The 23971-nt window shown below is 42.2% G+C and overlaps 1 protein-coding gene across 1 annotated transcript in view; it reads right to left on the reverse strand.

Annotated features, from left to right (window-relative positions):
* Positions 1–23971, reverse strand: part of FRMD3 (FERM domain containing 3) — a 301078-nt gene that overhangs the window by 133575 nt on the left and 143532 nt on the right. Inside the window, exons 2-3 of the mRNA XM_047097589.1 lie at positions 17137–17241; positions 926–968 (exon numbers count right to left, since the gene is read on the reverse strand). Of these exons, the coding sequence (XP_046953545.1) occupies positions 926–968; positions 17137–17241 (148 nt within the window). The remainder of the gene's footprint in view (positions 1–925; positions 969–17136; positions 17242–23971) is intronic.

Genomic DNA, 23971 nt, shown 5'->3' on the forward strand with positions numbered 1-23971 from the left:
TTGCCATCCGTGTTTGGTTTCTTCCTTCTTCCACTTAAAAGGCCTGCCCAGAATAATTTCTTCATATTTGAAAAAGGAAAGAATCCCCTGAATAATGATAAGTGACATAATATGCACTAAACTGATTTCTGATGAGAAACTGATTTATCGCCTACATTTCAGAGCCCTGGGAAAGTTGACATGGAAGGATAAATGGATTTCAGGGCAGGCAATGAATTTCTGAAATGCATTTCAGAAGCCCTCCTCCGAGCCATAAATAAAAGCAGGTTGCCTATAGCCTGGCACAGATGATCAGGACAAAACACCATGCCATCCAGGATCTAGTCAACACCCTCTTCACAATGCCCAAAGTAGATGACCAGCTGTTCTAGAAAGATGTTTCCCAAGGCAACATCTGTTGCCTCTGTTTCCCCCCACCAAAAAAAAAAAAAAAAAAAGCAGTTCAGAACGTCATGAGGGCTTGAAAACAATTACTAAGGGGGAAAAATTATTGTATGGAGTTTGAGGAGTACAAAAGAATAATACAATCTTCAATAAAGTTACTGGCAAGATTCTAGTTTCAAAATACACCTGCTTTCCTTATCCCCCCAAGACTGCACCTCCCATCCTGAACCACCTACTAGCAACCTCCACAATCCAAAGGAACCAGGTACCTGGTGATTATGTTGAACAGATACTTAGTCATCTAATTCCAACGTTCCTGTTCAAATATGAAATATGAAGGTAAGGTGATAGTGACTTCAAGGAAGGCAAAGGCCAGAAAATAAAAGAAGTTACACAGCACCCACTAAGAGAGAGAAGCCCCCACCCACACATGTTCATCTCCCTCCATCCATTTGTTCCCTGGAAGGAGAAATTTTGTTAAGAGACAGGACCTATCTTTGGACATTTCATAGCAAAAGTGAAACCACAGATTGACACTTACATTTCATTTGCTTGGAGATGGACTTGTTAGGTTCAAGCCAGTGCTAGGAAGAAAAAAGCAGAGATTATGGGTCAAACGGCTGAACCATACACATGACACATACTTAATAACTAAAAGAAATTTAATACAGATAGTCTTTTTCCAAAGCACAGTCTTGGTTCCCATAGATATTCCTCAAGGTTCTGCCTTCTGAAGATCAACACAAACAATTCTGCAATAAGAATACAACAGGCAAGGGTATAAATTACAGAGAATTAGTACTTTCTGAGTAGTGTATGAGTCACACAGTTGCTAAGAGAGAAGAACAAGGGAGAGAACATGCACTTCAATGGGATATTCTCATGGCTCTAGTGGACTCCTAGGTGATACAGTTCCGTTGCTCTGGGCAAGTCACAGATGGCTGAAGACTTTGACATCCATGACCTCAAAGAGTCACAGTCCAAGACAGTTTCAGCACCCTGCTCCCCTGCTAGGTAGCCTCTGTTCAGGTGAACAGTGGGCCAAGCCAGCATTAGCCCTGTCACAGAGAGGCAATTCTCCCTTTACAGTAGGGAGGAACAGAGGACTTTAAATATCTAACTTCAAAGGCCTGAGATCATCCAGAAGAAAAACCAACTGTACCACAAAACAAAGATGCCCAAAGACTTGGGTAGCTCAGAATGGTGTTAGTGACAGGCATTCAAAGCCGATACCATGCTGGGCCCAGTGGCTGGCTCATTCCACACCATGTGTGGAGGTCACTTCAACATGCTAAGAGCCAGGTGACTTTTGAGATCACTAACCAGGGTGTCCCTGAAGCCACTTGGGAAATGTCAAGAAGCATCACTCTGTACACCTGCAGTTTATAAAGACACTACGAGGAGTGCCACTGGTATCCATCGGGAGATCAGAGAGCCCACACTTACCGGGCATCCCCCACGCTCAATACTAGAGACAAAAGAGGATGCTCACCATGAGTTGAGGCTTACACCCCATTTGTGCCATCCAGCAAGCCTCAAAGTTCTGTATTGTCCCTACCGTTTGATATCCATGCACAACCATGAAGTTTAATAAGCACTAGCATTGGTTGAGGGCTTCCTAAATGTCAGGTGTTACTCTAAGCAATTCCATGGGTCATCACTACCACCCCATTTACAGATGCGAAATCAGGGAGCTCAGAACATTAAACAACTAGCCTAAGGTCACCCAGAGAACAAATGGTGAGGCAGTGCGCAGCGGGATTCCAGAGCACAGGCCCTTAACCTTGGCCATTCTGCCTCCCAACAGATCAGTTTGCTCTAAAACATATTAGTCTCCTCAACAAACATCACTTCTTTCCCCAGGAGCTGAAAAATTGAGCAGTCAAATCAATAGTTTCCAATCCAGGGTGTCAGAGCTCTGCAACCTTCAAAAACAAGACTAGGGGTCTTTTAACTACATCAGCATCGTGAAGAGTTTGACAGAAAACCGTGCCTTTACCTCTGACGTATCACACAAACTGAAAGAGCAAGTTTCTTTGCTTCTGCTCAAAATTTTATCAGTTCATCTTGAGAACGCTGTTTATCTCCTTTTTTCATTTTTTTTAATTGTGGTAAAATACACATCAAATTCACCATCCTAACTATTTTCAAGGGTACAGTTCAGTGGTATTAAATACATTCATAATGGTGGGAAACCACCACCACCCACCTCTAGAGCGCTTTCATCTTGTAAAACTGAAACTCTAGTCCTAGGAAACAGTCACTCCCCAGTCCCCTCTCTCCAGGCCCCTGGAAACCACCATTCTACTTTTGGTTATGTGTTTCTTTTTCGTTTTTTCTTAATTTTTTTAATGTTTATTTTTGAGAGAAAGAGACAGAGAGAGACAGAAAGAGAGAGAGAGAGAGAGAGAGAGAGGGAGAGAAACAGCATGGGTTGGGGAAGGGCAGAGAGAGTGGGAGGCACAGAACCCGAAGCAGGCTCCAGGCTCTGAGCTGTCAGCACAGAACCCGATGCGGGGCTCAAACCCACAAACCGTGAGATCGTGACCTGAGCCGAAGTTGGACGATCGACCTACTGAGCCACCCAGGCGCCCCTTGGTTACCCGTTTCTAATCAGAAGTGACACTTGGCATTTACACAGTTAGAAATGAACAGTGGGAAATATATTGATCGCACAAAGTTATACAGCTAGTAAGTGGCCTGAAGTGTTTTACCTCTCTCTCAGTTTCCACAACTATAATACGGGAATAGCAATAGTAACTACCTTGTAGTGTTGTTGTAAGGACTTTAGAAGTTAATAAAAAGTGAATAAACATAAGACATTTACACAGTGCCTGGCAGGTGAAAAATATCAATAAATGCTTGTTTGCGGATCCTGAGGATACTTAAGTACAGTTTAATTGGTAGACCACATCCCATGGAGGAGAATAATAAAAGGGGCTTCTGATGATTAAATTATTTTCTAGAAATAAATAGGGTAATTTAGAACTAAGGCAAGAAAACAAATACCTACGGAGATCAATACCTACTGCTATTGTTTCACAGAGGAGAATCACCGGTCACAAAGACTGAAGTACACTTTCTGAATTCTCCTTGCTTGGCAACCTGTGAACTCCTTAGCTCCTCTCTGCCAAACTTCAACCTGCCGCTCTTCTTCCTCTCTGTCTCCAGGGAGGACAGGTACATTTCACTTTATGTGCCCATACTAGTTAGTCAGTGGCAATCTCCCAGGGCTGCGAAGAGGGTTTCAAGGCTCAGTGAGAATGAGTGCCATGATGGATTGGCTATCTCTGCCATGGAGGGGTAGGGAATATTTAAGGTACATCTGCAAGGTATTTGCCATCCGTGCCCTGAAATAAATTTACTCGAAATGAACTGGCCTCCTCATTGTCCTACAAAATACACCCTGAAGTTTCTGATGGGTTCTGACCTTCCTTCTCCTCTTGGCCTATTCACACCCCATGCTTGCCTCTCAAACCTTGTGTATCTTGGTTTTTTTTTTTTAATGTTTACTTTTGAGAGAGAGAGAGAGAGAGACAGAGAGAAAGAGAGAGAGAGAGAGAATGTGTGGGGGAGGGCAGAGACAGAGGGAGACACAGAATCCAAAGAAGGCTCCAGGCTCTGAGCTGTCAGGGCTCAGACCCATGAGCTGTGAGATCATGACCCAAGCCAAAGGAGGACGCTTAACTGACTGAGCCACCCAGGCACCCCAAACCTTGTGTGTCTTAATTACCTATGTCTACAGTGTGACCACTAAATATTCTTCCAGGGCAATGATCCTTATGCAACAGTACAGTCATGGGGTGTAGAGCCCTAAGAAAAATAAGCCAGCAGTAGTCATGTGTCAAGGGATTATAGGAAATCATTTCTTCAGAAAGGGTCAATCTCTAGTATTTATTAAAATCTAAATATCTGACTGGCCTATGGCCCAGCAATTCCTTTATCCCGCAATGTGTCCATGTGAACATAGAGGAACATAACAAGGATTCTCACTGCATAATTATAATACTACAATTATAAAGTATTAGAATGTTAATGGCCATCATCAGGAAAATGGTAAGCAAATCGTAATCTGTTCATATTCCGGATTCTGCAGTGTTTTATAGGAGGTAGGTCTTTATGTGTTAACATGGTTAGATCTCTAAAGCACGCTGCAAGATGCAAACACTGAATTCAGAACTATGGCCACAGTTCCCAATTCATACACTGAAACACTCCAGGGAAAAGCAGCCATTCTAGACATCTGTCAGACACCCAGTGTGCCAACTATAAGCTCAAGGAAGTTCCTGGTTCCAACATTGGATCATGCTACATTCCTTTTGATATCATACTTTTTGAAAAGCTGGGTTTTTAGCGATTTCTGTGATAAAAAGCAAGTACCGTGCTAAAATAGGTGTGAGAGAGGCAATGAACGTGGTAATATTGGATCCGATCCCAGAGTCTGAGGAGCCATGGGGCGCCCACAGGTACACACATCCTGTTCGTAAGTAATTGTGGTTAAGAATGAACTGAAAATACTATTTTCATGTATGTCACATTTTAAATGGCACTAAGTTGTTAGCACATAAATACTAAATTGGTTGGCTCTTGCTCTTATCAGATAGCACTGTTAGATATTCTTTTTACCAAGGGCACCATGAAATAATTACTAAAATACTGAGAGAGCCATAAATCAACAATGTTTGAGAACCTCTGAACTATTGGTATCATAGAATTGATGTGTTTTCCAAGTAAAAACTACACTAAACTACCATATATTTCCAAAGAATACATAATAAGCATCTCTATGTATTTTTAAAGACCTGAAATGATACACACTAAACTGATACCAGTGAGGCTGGATAACAGGGAAGTAACAGGAATTTAGGGGTGTTGCTCAAAAGAAACCATGACTTCTGTTTTATCTGATGTTTTAACATACTTTTTACATGTATTCATACATTACATGAATAATTAAAAGTCAATTTTTTAAAAAGGAAGCTTAGCTCTACTCAGAGGTTAAAGGTGGATTCTATGTAATTTAGACTCAAGAAGAACAATTTCATCCACAACAGGCAGATGCCAGGTCCAGCTGAGCCCCCAGCATTGGTCCAGCTCAGGAGCCAGCCTGGGTTCAAATCCCAGCTTGGCCACTTCCTCTGTTTCTTCCCTTACAGCAGCATCATGAGGTTGAAGTAGGTTAATTCATTAAGAAGTTCTGAGAACAGAACTTGGAGCATAGTGAAGGCTCAGAAAACACCGGCTGTTCTCATCTTCTGTGAGTTCACCCAGAGACACTCCCAAGTTGGTGCAACGGCCCCTCTCTGGTGAGCCCACCTCGGTTACTCTCTTCCTCCCACACTCCGCCCCACCTGCCTCTTGCTCTACGTGAAGGGTAATTCTCCTACCTTTTTTCCTTCTTCCTTTTAGAGTTGGGCAATGAAGCTGAGTCTAGACCACACCAACAACTCCCGCTGTTACTATGTGTACAGGTGGATCACACACCTGTGAGAAAGTAACCATGATGCTGTGTGCTTGGTAATTAGAAACAAGGCTCGGAACATTCTATCTTCCTTTCAATTGCCACTTGGGATATATGCTAGTTTTTGTTTTTGTTTTTGTTTTTTAAGTCTGTTTCCTTGCTGAAAACTGAAGTTCCCTAAGAGAGGTAGAAAGAAAAGCCTGCCAGCCAAATCTCTGAATTTGTGGCTAGTTTACAATAGTTGAAAACTTCAGTTCTTGAACTCTCCCTTAGAATAAGAATTCCAAAGACTAAAGAGGCTAAGACCCAACTATTAATTCTACCTAAGGAGCTTAAGAAGTAAGAGCAATTGGAGGATGCGTTCCCTCAGTGTGATCTGAAGGTACCAGGAATTTATCTGCAGAGATAACACCAGGGCTCTGCTCAGATCCCCTCGATGCCATTTTCTCCTTGGTTATATAGCACCCTGACCCTTTTTAGGAAGACTGCCTTCAGGTTACTGGAATCCAATGCAGGGTGAAGAATGAGCCTCCCCACTCATCTGTTAACTGACAGGTTAAGAAGTGACAGGTATCCAAGGATAAATACCTCTGCTCCTTCACCCCTTGGTCGGGACAACCCTAAGGCACAACCTACCACTCTTCCAGAGCTCCTCTTTGGCTTTCAGCCCAAGTTACATGCCACACGACTTTGCTCAACATCACACACTTGTGGGACCTCCTTCCCTTCCCTGTCCCAATACCTCCAATCTCCCACAAGTCTTTCTTCCTGGGAACAATGCCTAACAAAACTGGAATTTTTATTAGGGATCCAGAGGCAACACAGCTTCCCTAACTCCCTGCCCAAAACTGCCCTCCCACCATGGTATTTAAAATTCTTCCTTTGAAGGTTTTATTCCTTTTGCCTCAGGCTTGAACCCCAGTAACCTGTATATCCCCCATGAGAGGTCCCAGTTTGACAAAGGTTTCAGTCTCGACAATCCAGCCTGACCACATTTGAAGCCACCTCTTAGAACAAATTTATTTTGATTGATAGCAGCTTGATGCAAAGAAAAGTCAAAGGAAGCCTCACAAAAGGGGTGAAAAGCAGAGTGCTGAATAACTCTTCTATGTCCCCATTCCCTTCTCTGTGGTCTTGGGGCGGGGGGACAGATTCCAGGAACCCTAAGATTCCTTCAGTTCTCACATTCCATATTCTATGAACCTGAAGGATGAGAATATTGCCAATAAATGTTATCTCTTTAATTTTGCAAGGCCCAGCTGCACTTAGCCCTAAGAGATCATTTTTCTCTACCCCATCATAGAAGTGGTGCATTTCTTTTATACTTTCCAATTTTGGCTTCTTTAGGAGAAGTTGGGGTGGAGGAGGGAAGGTGGGTGTGAGGTGGTGATTTGTGACTAAGTAGATTGATTTTTAATTTGGTAGCTGCTAAGCCAGGGGGGAAAAAAACAGAACTCCCAAAAGTAAACAATATAACACACTTGGTTATCTTCAAATGTTGGGCTTCTGTTGAAATTGATTCACAGAATAAATTACACACCTCTCTGTTATCTTTCTCAAAACCCTTGATGCCCTAAACCAGAATAATCTATAGCCCAGAGAAATGTGTTAAATAACCAATGGGGCTTTAAATAAGAATGAATGAATCTCCCAAACAGGAGATTGTCTTTCCCCTCAGGAGTAACCAGATCCAAAATCTGACCAATTCCCATCACAGCCCTGAAAAGATGGCCTGATTCTCACATCTCACCTGGACAAAGCCCCAGAGTAACTCAGTCTCCCTGCATTATCTAGCCAATTTATGCCATTTCTAGACCCTCTGGCCTCTGCAGGGGGAAAAAGAATGCCATCTGAATGTACTCAACCTCAACAGTGTTCTGGATGGCTCAGTTAGAGCTAGCCCCTAGCTATTTAGCTACCAGTAACCAATGGTTTCCACTCCAGTTTCAGTGAAATCTACAACACAATGCCAACAACAGCAAAAATGTCTATAGACCAGGCACACTCACGAGTTGTTGTCCTTCTGGAAATCAACCTATGCAAGAAAACCTTCACTGCTTCAGTGTAATGTATTTCTTCAACCATAACTGCTCTTGCATTCTGGGTTCTCAGGGATGAGCAAAATAGAAGTAACAGCTGGGAGAAGAAACACCATGGGAAACAGAGGTGGAAACAGCAAGCCTAAGAAAGCACCAGCACCATTTTCTTTTCATAAAGGACTAGACAGCATAAATATTTTAGGTTTTGTGGCCCATATGGTCTGTCAGGACTACTCAACTCTGTCATCAGAACACAAAAGCAGCCATAAACAATACATAAATGAATAGAAATAGCTGTGTACCCATAAAAATTTACTAAACAAATGGGGGCCATCCTGACCCTTGTGTGCCAAGCCCTGCTCTACATCCAAGAAATCCTTAATGTATACTTCAAGGAAAAAACAGTAGTACTCTGAAAATGCAACAGAGGTTGTAAAAATATCAACTGTTTAACATTAACACAAACTGCTGTTTATTTTAAAGTACACTAAGACACCAAAATGCAATTATAGAAGAAACGATGGGATTCCTTCAAGCAGTGGAATTCGTCAACATGTAACACTTGCTGTCTAGCCATAGATATTTCACATCATCATCACACTGTTCTAAGGTCAAAGATCTTCTAGCTGCCAGAGGCGCCTGGGTGGCTCAGTCGGTTGAGCGTCTGACTTCAGCTAAGGTCATGATCTCACACTCCGCGAGTTCAAGCCCCGCGTCAGGCTCTGTGCTGACAGCTCAGAGCCTGGAGCCCACTTCAGATTCTGTGTCTCCCCCTCTTTCTGCCCCTCCTCTGCTCATGCTGTCTCTCTCTGTCTCAAAAATAAATAAAAACTTAAAAAGAAAAAGGAGAGGGGCACCTGGGTGGCCAAGTTGAGTGTCTGACTTCAGCTCAGGCCATAATCTCGTGGGTCAGGAGTTCGAGCCCCACTTAGGGCTTGCTGCTGTCAGCGCAGAGCCTGCTACAGATCCTCTGTCTCCCTCTCTTTCTGCCCACCCCCACTCATGCTCTCTCTCTCAAAAAATAAAATTAAAAAAAAAATCTTCTAGCTGCCAAACACACGAAGCTTTCAAACTCTTTAAAGCATATAGTAAAAGATCTGTTACATGTTGGTAACATGGACTAATGCACTTAAATAACAGCCCTGTGGCATAGGTACCATTAGTGTCCCCATTTTATAAAGAAAATGAGGCATAGGTTAAAGAGGCTGCTTAAAGTCATATAATCAGCAAAAGGCAGAGTCAGGACTTAACCCGGCCTTCCTGGTATAAAAGCTCTTAGATCTTGAGCAATAATGTCCCCCCTACTCCTTCCTTCTTGATGTTTAACACTGGAGCCCGTTCTCCTTATATTAACTCGACCAGCTACCCTTGTTTCCAGAAGGTCTCCCTCTCCTCATTCTATTATTTCTGCTCTAAATGTTCCTGGTTGGTCTCCTCTACTGGCTTCTCCTTCTGGACATCCTTTTTTTTTTTAAATGGATGTTCTTTAGCCTTCAGATTCTCCTCTTATTCTCTAGTCTTTTCCCTCAGCTCTGCAGTCTCTCCTCAGGGTTTTGAGGTAATGAAAACCTCACATGCTCCAAAATCTCCATCTGTGGCCTAAACCTCTTCATTAAGCTTCAGATCCAGGTTCACAACTATAGACTGAACAACTCTACCTCATCATCTCACAGTATCCCAAACTCAACATGTCCAAAACTTACCACTTCTTCCCCAAACCCCCTTCATACAGTTTATTTCATAAGTGACTCTACCTGTACTTGGAACTCAAAAGGGCTCTGTAAGAAACTCAAACACCCAGATGGACAGGCTATGTGGAGAAGCCCAAAACCACATGCAGAGGGAGGGGGCCCTCAAGCCCCACCTTCCAGCCACCGCCATCAAGGTTCCAGGCATATGAATGAAAGGACCTTGGGCCCCCTGCCCTTCAGAATAGTCCAGCCACTAGCTGAATACCACTGACTGAGCCCAGTCAACACCATGTGGAACAGAAGAAACATCTAGTTGAGCTCTGCTCAAATTTCTGACCCCCCAAATCCTGGCATATATAAAATTGTGTTTCTTTAAGCCCCTGAGTGTTTGAGGAGACTTGTTACACAGCAGTGGAGAACTAGAACTCTTACTCCTTGTTGTAGACTGAATGTTTGTCCTCCCCACCCCCACCAAATTCACACATTGAAGCTCTAATCACCAATGAGATAGTATTTGGAAGCAGTAACTTTGAAGGTAATAAGGTTTAGAAGAAGTCATGAGGGTAGAACCACATGAAGGGATTAGTGTCCTTATAAGATTAGGAAGATAGACCAGAACACCTGCATGCTCTCCCACCCCCCACCCAAGTGTGCACACAGGCAAAAGGCAGCACTCTGCAAGCCAGGAAGACAGTTCTCACCGGGAACCAAATCTGTTGGCATCTTGAACTTGGACTTCCAGCCTCCAGAACTGTGAGAACTAATTGCCCTGCATAAACAGGTGTTTTCTTCTCGCAGCCCAAACTAAGGCACTCCTCATTATTCCTTTCCGTGGACAGAACACAATTACAGTTCAACCTTTAAATGACATTTTCTTGAGCATACATGAAGAAATAAACATCTGCTCAACTCGTCATTTCCTAACCTATACTGCTTTTATTTCTCCAAGTTATACATCATAGTTACATTCTAGTCTTCTTCTCAGCTTGACTTAAAAATGTTCTCTAGAGCTATTTGAAACTTCCAAACCTGCTGGTTTCCCGTCAGCTCTGATGTTCTTGCCTTCTGGAAGTCCAGTGACAGCTTCTCTAATGGAAGGAACTTAAACCTCATCAACCTAATTGATTTGTGCCCTCTTCTGAACCAAGCCCAGGAGGTTCCCACCACCAAGAAGGAAGACTGAGTCACCTTGGATATCCTCCTGGTTTTTCCCAACTCACATAAGAATAAAATGGCATTTTTCACCACACTTATTCCTGTGTCTGCCAACTGGCCCAGACAAGATAACCAGTTCGTGTGCTTGCTCCTCCCTCTACTAAAATTATGACATCCCAGTTACCTAAATGACTTACAGATTGCAACCTGTCTTTATCAGGCATCCTCATCCCTTCCTAGGAGAGGACATCCAGTGTAGACAGTGTCTACTATGAGCAATCATTTTAGTTAAACACTAAGTTCTGCTTTCTGCTGGAGGAATATGACAATTTCCCCAAATCTGTCAAGTTAATACCTTGGGCCACAATTGAAACACTACACAAAATATCCAGTTTTCTTTTTTTTTTTTTTAATGTTTATTTATCTTTGAGACAGAGCATGAACAGGGGAGGGTCAGAGAGAGAGGGAGACACAGAATCTGAAACAGGCTCCGGGCTCCAAGCTGTCAGCACAAAGCCCAATGCGGGGCTCGAACCCACGGACCACAAGATCATGACCTGGGCTGAAGTCGGACGCTCAACCAGCTGAGCCACCCAGGCGCCCCACCCCTGAGACTTTAAAAACAAAAGCGGACAAATTCATGACCAGTGACCTAAAGCAGCAGTACAAACCTTCTCCAGCGCAGGGCTGCCCTAAATCTTAGGTACCACTCTTGATCCTAGTTACAAGCATCTGTGGGACAATTATCCCCAAGAGCAGGAAGCAGCCTTTCAAAGGCAGGAGCAGCTGGTGGGACATAATGCTGTCTGGCTTCCTGGCACCATCCCCAGAGTGAAACCTAAAATCATTGGGATTTTTTTTTTATTCTATTCTAGATCCTCCCCAAAGGTGCCTCTAGAAAAAGCAAACTGCCCTAACGTAGAAAAGGTCTTTTCTAATTATTAATAAAACTCATTGATAGGTTCACTAGTTCTTTCTGGCTACCAACATAAAAATGCCAGGGCTCTAATTATATCTGCATAAAGAAGGCATGTCTTTCCATTTATGATATCCCAGGTCATCCAATCAGAAAGTATATCTGGTGGCCATATGACCTACAATGCCCAAACACAGAATGGTGGAGGAGATTGTCCCAAAGGTATCAATTTCTAAAGTGAATTTGTGGTCTTTGAGGATGAATCGGAATGGCCCTGAAGTTAGAACAGTCAATGATACTGATGCAGGTGGGTTAAACAGATGCTTAGATATAGGGAAGTTAAAATCAAAAGCACTGGGCCCAATCTGCCTGCAGACCGTAAACCAACACTACAACCTAGTCCTGGAAGGAGTCCTCCTCTGACTGGGTTTGTGGGGGAGGGGGTACTTCCTCAGTTCTAAAACACTGGGGGTGACTTCCCCCCAGCTGGGTTTGGGAAAGGGGAAACGGCAGAAGGGAAATCTAGGACAATGGACATCCCAAACCATAGCCATAGAAAAACAGAGTTATGAAATCCAACTATTTCAAAACTTCAGCTTGCCAAAGAGAAGTTACCCTAACACCTGAGAAGCAGTGGAAAGAATAAGTTACATTGAAGAAAAAAATGCCTGGACTTAAGCCAAGTACTACTTTTTCCTTCTAGAATTCTTCCTTCTAAGACTTCTAAACTTCTAAGCCCAGCTTTCTCCATCAGTAAAATGAAAGGAGTAATCACGTAACTTTTCCCTAATCTCAGGCAACTAAGATTATAGGAGTTCTTGAGAAGAACAATACGGTGGAAAGTGGAGGGGATTTTTACCAACTCGTATTCAATCTACCCCTCCCTACATCAAATTTTTAAAATAATGGAAATTCTGAGCCCTTGTCATTAAAATAACAAAAGATAGTCATCATTTACTGACTCAGTCCTCATCACTCTCAGAGCATATGGGGCATGAGACATCTTGTCAAACATATGGTGTTCCAAATGTAATAGTGCTAAATATTTAATATTCCACAATGGTTTACTGTAAATCAAGTTGTGAAGAGTTGTAGGCAAACCACCAACTCCCATAGCAAAGGTAAGTTCCACTTCAGCTTTTCTAAGTAACTTGATTTTCTGTGTTGACCAGCTTTCTATCCAAATAATTCACTGGTTTTTATTTTCCGCTGAGGAAAAAGTACACGACCTGATAAAACCACCAATGCTGGTCAATTAATCTCTGCTTAAAACTCCCATATCAGCAGGTCTTTGTGCCTCTGAGCCCATTTTTCTAATTATCCAAGGCTCATTTTCCCCCTTCTCTCCCCAAAGATCATAATAATGGCCATCCTGCCTTTAAAAGAAGTTTTTGACATATATAGATCTTAGACTTGTTAATCGTGGTTGTATTTCCTCTTACAACCTCATACAAGTGCCTCACTTAGACCTAGCCAAAGAATAATTATAAAAATCACAATAAAAAATAACACACCATGTACTCAGTATCTACCATTTGTTAAACATCTGCATGCTTTATCTCTAATTCCCGTATCAACCCTACATGTAGGTATTGTTATCTGTTTTAACAATCAGGTAGGGACTCAAAGCCTCAATAACTTGGTCAAGATCACACAGCTGACTGACCAGCAGAGGTGGGATTTAATTCACATCTTTCTGAGTACAAAGTCCATCCAGTTCTGTGCCGCAACTACTTTGCAACCCAAGTGGAAGCTAGACTCACACTGAATCTTCAGAATCAAAAGGCTCTAACAGTCGTATGGTGCATAGGGAGAAAAACTATTGAAGCAGCCCTCTAAGCAAATTTAGTGGATATATCAGATAAGACTATTTTGTTTTGAGTGTGGCCCACATTTTTTCCGCTAATATACTACCCAAATCTAGACACTAAAGATTAAGCTAAACCAAGCCAAAATATAAAGAACAATGAAACACATCAACCTAACCACTTTTTTTTAAACTTAAAAAAACAATTGTACACATGAAAAAAGGTACAAGAGTAGTATAACCATGTTCTTCCCCTAATGTTAACATCTTATATAACCATAGTACAATTATCAACATGAAGAAACTAAGATGAACACAATGCTATTAACTGAACTACAGACTTCATCTGGAGTTCACCAGTTTTCCCACAGCTGGACTTTGCTGAGAATCCCACATTGCCTTAGTTGACGTGTCTCTCTTAGATTAGAGAGTTCCCCAGTCTTTCCTGGTCTTTCATGGCCTCAATGCTTGTGAAGAATATAGGTAAATTGTTTTGAAGAATGTCTCTCTCACTTCAGTTTTTCCTAGGTTTCCTAAAGATTTGAACAAAGTTATGCATTACTGGGAAGAATACTACAGAAACAATGTGCCCTTCTCAGTGCAGGATAATCAGGGTGTCGATGATGTTGGTAGGTCCTCTTACTGGTGATGTTAACCTTGATGGCCTCATTAAAGTCGTGCCTGCCAGGTTTCTCCACTATAAAGTTAGGCTTTTCCCCTTTGCAATTAAAAAATATCTTGGGGGAAGGGCACTTAGAGACTATACAAATATCTTGTTTCTTCCCAAACTTCTGCCCACTAATTTTAGCTTTCATCAATGAATCTTGCCCACAACCATCACGGTGATGTTGTAACGGTAGTTTTCTATTTCTCTCATTCCTTCTACATTTATTAATTGGAATTCTTCTGTAAGGAAGAGCTACTTCTTCTCCCCCTTTATTTAATTATTTATACCATTAAGACTCATGGATATTTTATTTAATGGATTATAATCCAATACTATCATTATTTATTTTGCACTCTGATTTTCCAGTTTGGGTCACTGGCAGTTCTTTCAGGTTCACTCTGTGCCTTTCTAGTGACCTTTTATTTATTTATTTTTTTTTTGCAGTTCCTTACTTCCAGGCACCACAACATGCTCCAGGCTCATCTTGTGATTTCCCTGCCTCAGCCCTAGAATCAGCCATTTCTTCAAGGAGTCCTTGTTCCTTTTATTAGAAAGTGATGTTTAGAAACCAAGATCTAGAGGATAAGTGTGCTCATTGCTAATATGGGGTCATTGCCTCTAGGACATCTCAGAAAACAGAACTTGGAAATATATACATATGCATACTATCCCACATGCCCATCTATGTTTCTGTATTTTTTTAAACTATGAGTTCATACAAACATCTGATTCCAATTCTAAAGACTTCTCTTATTAGGTTATCTAATATCTTCCCAATGAATCAAGAGAAATGAAAACAGCTTATGCACTTAAGTGGTTTCCAGATATTATTTAGGCCAAGGGTCAGCAAACTATGGCAAATTGCCTATTTATAAAATACTTTTATTGGAAAAAAGTTTTAGAAGAACACAGTTACATCCATTAATTTAGGTATTGTCTATGGCTGCTTTCCACTAGAATAAAATAATTGAAAAATTATGACAGAGGTTGTATGGGTCACAAAAGTGAAAATATTTTCTATTTGGTCCTTTACAGAAAAAGTTTACAAATCCCTGGTCTACGCTATGTTTCAATTTTGCACTTGGAAGAGGAGTGGAAAGAATGTGGGTTCAAATACCATCCTTCCACCGTTAATTACTAGTCATGTAGCCTTAGGCAAGCCACTGACCCTCTCTGCACCTCAGTTTTCCCCTTCCTTATAATGTTGTGGAGAAGACTAGAGACTTGCTCAACTAATGGCTGCTAGAATTACTTCTGCAGGGCAGGTTTCTAGAGTTGATAGAATTTTACACAAAAATAATCTATATTCAGTGGTGATTAGATGGCTAATATAATCCACAGAGTCTACTTGACCTGCAGGGATTAGGGTTTGAACCATAATCCTAAACTCAACACTCACTCCATCACTTACTAGCTATAGGACCTTGGGCAAGCCACAATATCTTTGAATCTGTTTCTCTCTCCATAAAAGGTTAATATCTTCATAAGCCACAAGAAGCTATGTCTATGAATATCTTTATGCCATAGTCCCCAATACCAGTCTGAAGACCAAAGCTGGGATGGCTACATCAAATGTAGAATCAGGATGTGTTAAAATATATGTTCCTGGTCCCAGCCTCAGGTATTCTGATTCAGGAGGTCTAGAATAGGGTCCATACCAAGTATTGTTAGTAAGCCCCTAAGGTGATTTTGTTACAGAGCCAGGTCTGGGAACCACTGCTAACAGTAGGAAATGCCATATGAATCCCCTCCGTGACCTCATGTCAGCGCTCCCTCCTCACCAGTATCCTGCTACCTTCCTCTCAGGTAAATGGCCCGTTAAAGAGTTCCTGCAAGTGCTACAGGAAAGCAAAATCTCTTTCTGAGCCACTGCATTGTATGTGTTTACAGAAGATTAGGTCCTACTGGAAATGATTCCCCATGTTTCAGAACAAAATCTAATCTATTCCTTAGACAGCCTCTTCCTTTACAAAAATACACTCCATAAGCCTCTCCTCATTGTGTTGGGTCAGTAAATATGAAACGAAGACTGTGGGGAGGGAACAAGGTAGAGAAAGATGACCAGGGACACCAATAGGAGGAGAGTAAATTAAAGAAGGCAAATAGGACCTGTTCCCCCATCCCAGACCACCACCCAGCTGACCCCTGCTTGGCAGTGGGGGATAAAAAGCAGATATCAGAGCAGGTACAGGGCCTTATAATCCATAGCTGGGGCCCACAGCAGGGTTGCAGGAATGGGAAACCCCAAGTGGTGGCCCAGGATGGAGATTCCTGAGACCTTTTGGATGTGAAGGACAGATATCACTGAATCCAACGTATGTCATAAATATATATGGGCTGGTGCAGGACCCAGCTCAAAAGGCCAGACTCCCCTACTTTCTCTTACAAAATCAACAGATACCAAGAAGGATAGGCATATCCAGGAACAAGGATACAATGGGGGTTGTCAAATTTAGTGGTATTCAAAGAGCAGCTTTCAAAGTATCTTAACCCTTTCATCTGCCAAAAGCCTTTTTAAAAATTGAAACGAAATTCACATAACATAAAATTGACCATTTTAGTACATTCACAATGTCATGTAAACACCACCTATATCAAGTTCCAAACATTTTCATCACCCCAAAAGAAAACTTTGTACCCATTAAGCAGTCACTCTCCTGTTCCCCTCTCTATCAATAGCTTTTTACAGTGAGAAGTAGATTTTCTCCACAATAAGATTTTATCTCATCACTGTCTGAACCCAATGTTTGTCAAACCTTCTCAAAGACACAGGAACTGGGTGGGAATAGCTTTCTGGAGAAGTCTAAGGTAAGTTTTCCTTTCTCCTGTCCTACCCAGTCCAGTGGGAATAGTGCCAAACTCTTCCACTCACACACACACACCAGGCTTGTCAGTCTTATGTGGTCAATAACCATGAGAACAAGTATACATCATGACTTCTCTGAGAGGAACCTCTTCGCTCACCCACAGCCTGAATCACTCCCCAAAATGGGTTCAGACAGAGGTTGGCTCTTACCCGCTGCTTCTCTGGGTCCACATAACGAATGCCAAAATAGTCCTTCTCCAGCAAGCTGTAGTAATTGCAGATGTGGTCAATAAGAAACTGCCCTTTGGTCTCCCTCTGCAAAAGAAGCACATTTAAGTTTCAACTAGAGCTCACCTTGTACATTCATGTCTAAAATGTGCCTCATTCACACCATAGGTCTGTCCTTAGAGACTGGATTAACTCACTCCAGTCCCAAACTCCTTTAACTACAATCCACAGCCTTTTTAAGGCTGTGAATGATTAAACACACACACACACACACACACACACACACACACACACACACAAAACCAAAGGAACACTAAAAAGAGAGCCAAAGAGACACAAAACAATACCCTGCATCAATGAAATGTATATGTTCTATTTTATTCTTTTATAGGCCATTTGATTTTTCTAAAGCTATTTATGACTCAGAACACTGCTTTAACAACTCAGTACCTAGTGGAGACCCAGAGTTCACAAACCCACACACAATGCACCTGAACGTTTTCTGTAATTGCTCTGTAGGTAGTCACTCATCCAGGCCTTAAAATGATCCTATGAGGAAGGTCCTCATATTATGTCTTAAGAAACGGAGGTAGTGAGAGGCTCAGCAGCTTTCCCAGAGTCCCACAACCCATACATAGGAAGGTAGGAATTGCCCCAGGCCACCTGGTTATAGAATCTGGGCTCCCACAACACCAATTTGTCTCCCTGGAACACTAGTGAATATACTGCAACTCTGTTAGAAGGCACAGTCTGGATGGTGCAGGACTACAGTGAACTGTATCAGATGGAACACCCTCCCTCCTACTAGGAAAGGTGGGAAACCTGCTGCTTCAGGCCTCAAAGCCAACGCATCACATCCATAAGGAAAGGAAAGGCACTGTGGGAGATGGCGGGGGAGGGGAGAGGGCAGACTGGGATTCCAAGTGACCCAAGGGACCTTAGGCAAACTTCGCAGCTGTTTCACATGGGCAAAATGAGTTGGTTAGATTATTTTTCCTTCTAAAATTCTAGAAGTGAGATCTTTGTCAGCCAAATCTGATTAAGATGAATACCATTACCACAAAACCCTGTTAATAGCAAAGACTCTTCTAAGCCCTCATCAGGATATTTGATAAGATTAATTTCTGCTTCAATCAAAGTCGCTGACAGACCCATGGAATATTTTAGGGGTGGAATGTGAACTATAAAAATAAATGAAGAAATTAGAGATATTAAGTGAGCTACTCTTCTAAGCTACTAAAAATAATTTTGGAAGATCAGATTGATCTGTTACACGATTATCTTTTCATCAGAAACTACCATCATCAGTTCAGGAAGTTGATGAAAAAGCCACTCACTGATCTGGGATGAGCTGCATTGAATAAAGGACTGTGGCATATACGTACATAATATGATATGAAGCCCCAATTCTCCTGAAATTACCTTCAGTTTAATTTTGAATAAACTCTGAGCCTTTACTTCCTTTAGAAGAGGAAACCATCTGATGTAGCTCAAAGAGGGACAAAGCATCAAAATGGAATTTGTTTTTAGATTTCTCCAATTGTGTTTAACCCAGGAGGCTCAAATGACTATACATGATGGCTAAACCTGATGACTGCTGAATCTAATGCCCAGAACATAATCGATGGATTTAGTTCCTTTTACAGATTTACTCTGTAATGCATCCATAGTTAAGAGGCTGCTGAAGAATCAAATCACTGAACACAACATGAGTCTATCATTTTATGATGGGATTGCTAAGCTCTCTGCATTCAGATTTGCTACGGTGGACTGCCCCCACCATATGTGAGACACACACGATATGTGGGTCAAAGCAATGCTTTGCAATGATGTGGGATTAAGCAGAATTTGATTGGGCCTGGCAGCTAGCATTTTGCCCTGAAGATGTACTCAAAAGTGCAACAGAGATTTTTTTTTTAAATGACTGAACACATCAACCAATACATACTCTCATACTACGTAAGACCCTTGAGAAAAGGAAATGCCATTGTAGACTATGTGTTGACTGAAATACACAAATGTGGCTGAAACAGAAATCAAGATCTTCCACAAAAGCAGGGGAGGCCAGTTTCCACGCTTCCAGGCCACCAGGCCCCTGTCCCTGGGAGCACTGCCCACAGACCAGCAATCCTGCAGAGCAGTGGCCTCAGCATCACCTGGGAGGGAGCTAGTTGGAACCACAATCTCAAGCACAGCTCCAGACCAACTGAAGCAAACATGCATTTTAGCAAGATCCCCTGGTTATTCACATGTTCATTCAAGTTTGAGAAGCACTGGTCCAGGGGAATTTCCCCCATGTGTGAGAAGTGCAAAAATTGTACCTGTCTCCAGACGTCACCAGAAAACAAACCCCAGTTTCCCCTTGAGAATGGTCTACTCCTCAAGTCACAAAAATGAAAGTGTTTGCCATTCTTAAGAACAAACACTGCCTCTGCATCTGCAGGCTACAAGCCAACCTCGTCATCTTGAGATGCTCTGTGTCGCTGCCTCTTGCCAAGAAAGCCAGCTTACAGCCTCATGTTCTGCTCTGCTCTGCCTGGAAATCTGGACAGTGTTCTTCAGGCATTTAACTTCCTCTTATTATCATTTCTGTGCATGAAGCCCAGTTCTCACACTAAATAAAAGACCACCAGGCCCAGTACCAAGGGTCAGAGGAGCCTATTCAGGGTCAGCTGTGTGAGCGGGTCCAGCTGCCAGTTCCACACACCTCACAGCAAGGAAGGGCCTTGGGGTGAACACTGGTTCTGTTCCCAGCCCCAACTTCTGGAATTCTCTGGAATTGATTCTCTGGAATCCATTTGCTTCCTCCTGAGCTTCCTGGACATATAAGCCACTGTTCACCACCCTGACTTGCTGCCTAAGCCAGTGCCTGGCACACTGGAGGTTATCGAATGACTAAATGAGGCATTGCTTTTTCTCATGGAAAACCTGGGGTCTAGGAACTAACGGTGGGCCTCCGGAAGACACTAAAGTCCCCGCACTGGAGATTCCACAAACAGAATTAGCCAACTCTCCCCAAAATTCTTCAAGGTCTATGTGGAGAAGTGATTGTCAAGAATTTCAAGTAGAAGGACTTCCTTTTAATGTCAAAATTTTTATTCTCCCACAAGATAGCAGCTGTACGTTCAATATCAACTAAATGGGGGGGGGAATCAAACAGCTAATATAAATTCTTTAGAACTATTACCTAATTGTGTTTTATCACAACAGGACAGAAGAAAAACATCAGGACATGTCAGTGTGTGATCCGTGCTTTAAGAAAGTGCCTTAAGTAGAGACTTTGGATGTTGTCTCTAAATGAGGTTATACAGTCTCAGAAATGCACTAACAGCATTGGGGGAAAAAAAGAATGTATTCATCACACACATTTAAACTTATGTCCCAATCCTGGTCCTCACCACCTGCAGTACATGGTGAATTGATTTACATATACTGTACTTAAAATATCATGAATATAATTATAATTTTTTTTCCGTTGTCATTTTTTTTAATGTGTTAAAAATCTAAACCGGGGCCCCTGAGTGGCTCAGTCGGTTGAGTGTCTGACTTCGGCTCAGGTCATGATCTCGCAGTCTGTGAGTTTGAGCCCCACATCGGGCTCTGTGCTGACAGCTCAGAGCCTGGAACCTGCTTCAGATTCTGTGTCTCCCTCTCTCTCTGCCCCTCCCCCGCTCATGCTCTGTCTCTCTCTCTCTCTCTCTCTCTCTCTGTCAAAAATAAACATTAATTTTTTTTTAATCTAAACCAATGCTAGTCAAGATATGGTCTATGGATCGTGTAAGATTGTAAACTCTTTGTTACTGGTTCTGCATGAAATAAATGCAGAAATTAAGAGTACTTTATTTTCATTGCGTGTGTGTGTGTTTTAATGTTTATTTTTGAGAGAGAGAGAGACAGCGCAAGTGGAGGAGGAGCAGAGAGAGAGGGAGACACAAAATCTGAAGCAGGCTCCAGGCTCTGAACTGTCAGCACAGAGCCCAATGTGGGGCTTGAACTCATGAACCATGAGATCATGACCCGAGCCAAAGTTGGACGCTCAACCAACTGAGCCACCCGGGCGACCCTCATTGTGTGTGTTTTCGGGTTTGTTTGTTTTAACAAGCATTAGTCCAACACAGATTGAAGGAACAAAATCTAGTACTGGTCTCACCACAGAGTTTGAGATGCTCAGATCTAAACTGCCACCAGGTTCTGGGTTCTGTTTGGGCTTTCTTTACTCCAGGAGCCTCAATGTGTAAAGAAAGGGGTCTGGGTCCTCTCTCCACCTCCTCTGCCCATTTTGTGACAATTCTTGGAGTGTGTATTGATCCCTGAATTTTTTGCAATAATATCACATTCACTCAGGACCCTCTCCCATAGCCTGAAAAGGAACCTAATTTTTGTAATCCCAAACTAACCTACTTTTCAAAAAACCCATCTCTCCTCCCCACCCCAAAGTATGTACTGGAAGGAAAGAACAGGCCACTATGTTAGAGTCTGTTTCCACCGCTTACCAACTGGCTGACCTTAAGCAAATCATGAAATCTGAGACTTCGTTTCTTCTTGTGTAAAAGAGAAATAATGGTAACTTTCAGAGTAATCCATTGGGGTGGATTTGAGACTCATTTATGTATTTGTTTTTTGTTTTTTGTTTTTTTTTTATTTTTTTTTCAACGTTTATTTATTTTTGCGACAGAGAGAGACAGAGCATGAACGGGGGAGGGGCAGAGAGAGAGGGAGACACAGAATCGGAAACAGGCTCCAGGCTCTGAGCCATCAGCCCAGAGCCTGACGCGCGGCTCGAACTCACGGACCGCGAGATCGTGACCTGGCTGAAGTCGGACGCTTAACCGACTGCGCCACCCAGGCGCCCCAATGTATTTGTTAAATATCCATTATGCAAGACACTGGGACAGGGATTAGAGATCGTGAACAAAACAATTTATAATTTCACGGATCTTAAGATCTGGTTTGTAAGATGTGAAAGCAGTTTGCAAACTGCAAAGCACTATACCCCAGTAAGAGGTCATTACCAGAAATATTAAGAATTATCTGAATCTTAAATCTTTGTATCCGATTTCATAGATCCTTTTAGATACAAAGAAAGTGAGAGTAATAGTATTTGCCTCCCAGCATTGGCCTCTTGGCAAAGAAAAAGTGAACAAAGAGACAAAGAACCCAGTTCTGTTGCTTAATTCCTTTTGCAACTAATTGAACTCAATTTTGTTGCTTAACTCCTCTTGCAACTAATTGCTGATGGTGCATTTACTTCGACTCCCTAGTTCCACTGAAGCGAAAACAAAATATTTGTGCTTGAAGAAGAGCAAGAGAACTCAATTGGCTTAAATCAGCCATGGCTTGCCTTCAGTGAAAAAGCATGGCATATTTCAATCCCTAATTCCTAAAACTCCAAAGCAAGACATTTTTGCTACCGTTTAGACAATGGTTACATGAGGAGAAGAGTACCAGTCCAAAACTACCCAATGTATTGCTACAAATCAAAGTGTAGAGTTAGAACAGCTACCTTTAGGGATGAAATAAATATCATGATAATTAACTATTCCTTGAACATTTATCATACACCAAGAACTATGTTACTTACTTTGCACTTAATATCCTGACAACCCACTGAGGCAACTAATATTCTCCCCAGGTTACAGATTTTTAAAAATGGATTCAGAAACATTGTTTGTAAGGATGTCAAACCCTGATCCAACACCTATGCCCAAGATATTGGAGGAACTCAATTCACCTATCTGCTGCCATTCTCTAAGCAGACACAGAAGAAACAATACAAGAATTTAGGGGCAGTCAGTATCAAGTACCCTGATTCCTTGAATTGAGACACTGGCAGAAAAGGGCACTGGATTATCCACCACTACACCAGGCCTGGACAGTTTTATAAAATACAAACTGCATTATAGATGTCATTGGTTAGTTGCCCAGCATCCATACACCACTTTGTCATTCCTAATAGAACCCAGATTTTGTTCAGGTATGTACATGCATACACGCGAATAACATACATGCACACAACTACATGCAAAGTCCCTGAGCTTCAGCAAACTATAACTCACCCCTAACTCCAGGGATCAAGCTTGGCTTGAATCCCACCCCTCTTGTCTGATTGGTTCATGAAAGGACACATGACCCAGTCTAGGCCAATGAGACATGAGGAACAACTGGAGTTTCTGGGATGGCTCTTGTTCACTCTCCTGAGAGAGCTTCAGGAAGACACTTTCTCTTCCCTCTGGATGTTGTTATACAAAGGTGTGGAGGCCTGGAACTGTTGTAGCCATGCTAAAACCAGGCTGAGGATGAATCCAACAGGGCAGAGCAAAAATAGTCACAGGGAAATAGAATCTGTGTCTCCAGATTACCAAACATGATGCTCACTTTAAGTGTGAACTTCCAGGATTGCCAACAAGATTCCTTGTTGTTTCAACTAGTACAAATTGGTTTTTCTGCTTGGTGCACTCAAAATTTTCCACTCAAGAGAGAAAGTGAATCAATGCCTCAGGCCAAGGCGAGGAATACAGAAAAGACAATTTAGGGCCAGTGGGAAACACAATCACAGAGATTATCAACTAATGAGCCAAGGAGCGGAGTCCATCTACCATGTTTTACTTGACCAAATGGTGTCTCTGCAGCTTTAAATTGGGATCCTGCTCAGAAAATCTGGCTTCTGGATGCTCTTGAAAAGCTAGAGGGTCTGGAAGCTGGGCCATAAAAGTCTGCTGGAGCTCAGTATCAGCTCCCCTTTTCCATAGAGGGTGAACCTTGCAGTCTGCAACATTCCCACCCATTCTAGTATCTTCCATATTTTCCATTCCCCACA

Source organism: Lynx rufus, unplaced genomic scaffold (genome assembly GCF_022079265.1).
Source record: "Lynx rufus isolate CCGP_SWC_20201006 ecotype Redwood Valley unplaced genomic scaffold, mLynRuf1.p SCAF_10, whole genome shotgun sequence".
NCBI lineage: Eukaryota > Metazoa > Chordata > Mammalia > Carnivora > Felidae > Lynx > Lynx rufus.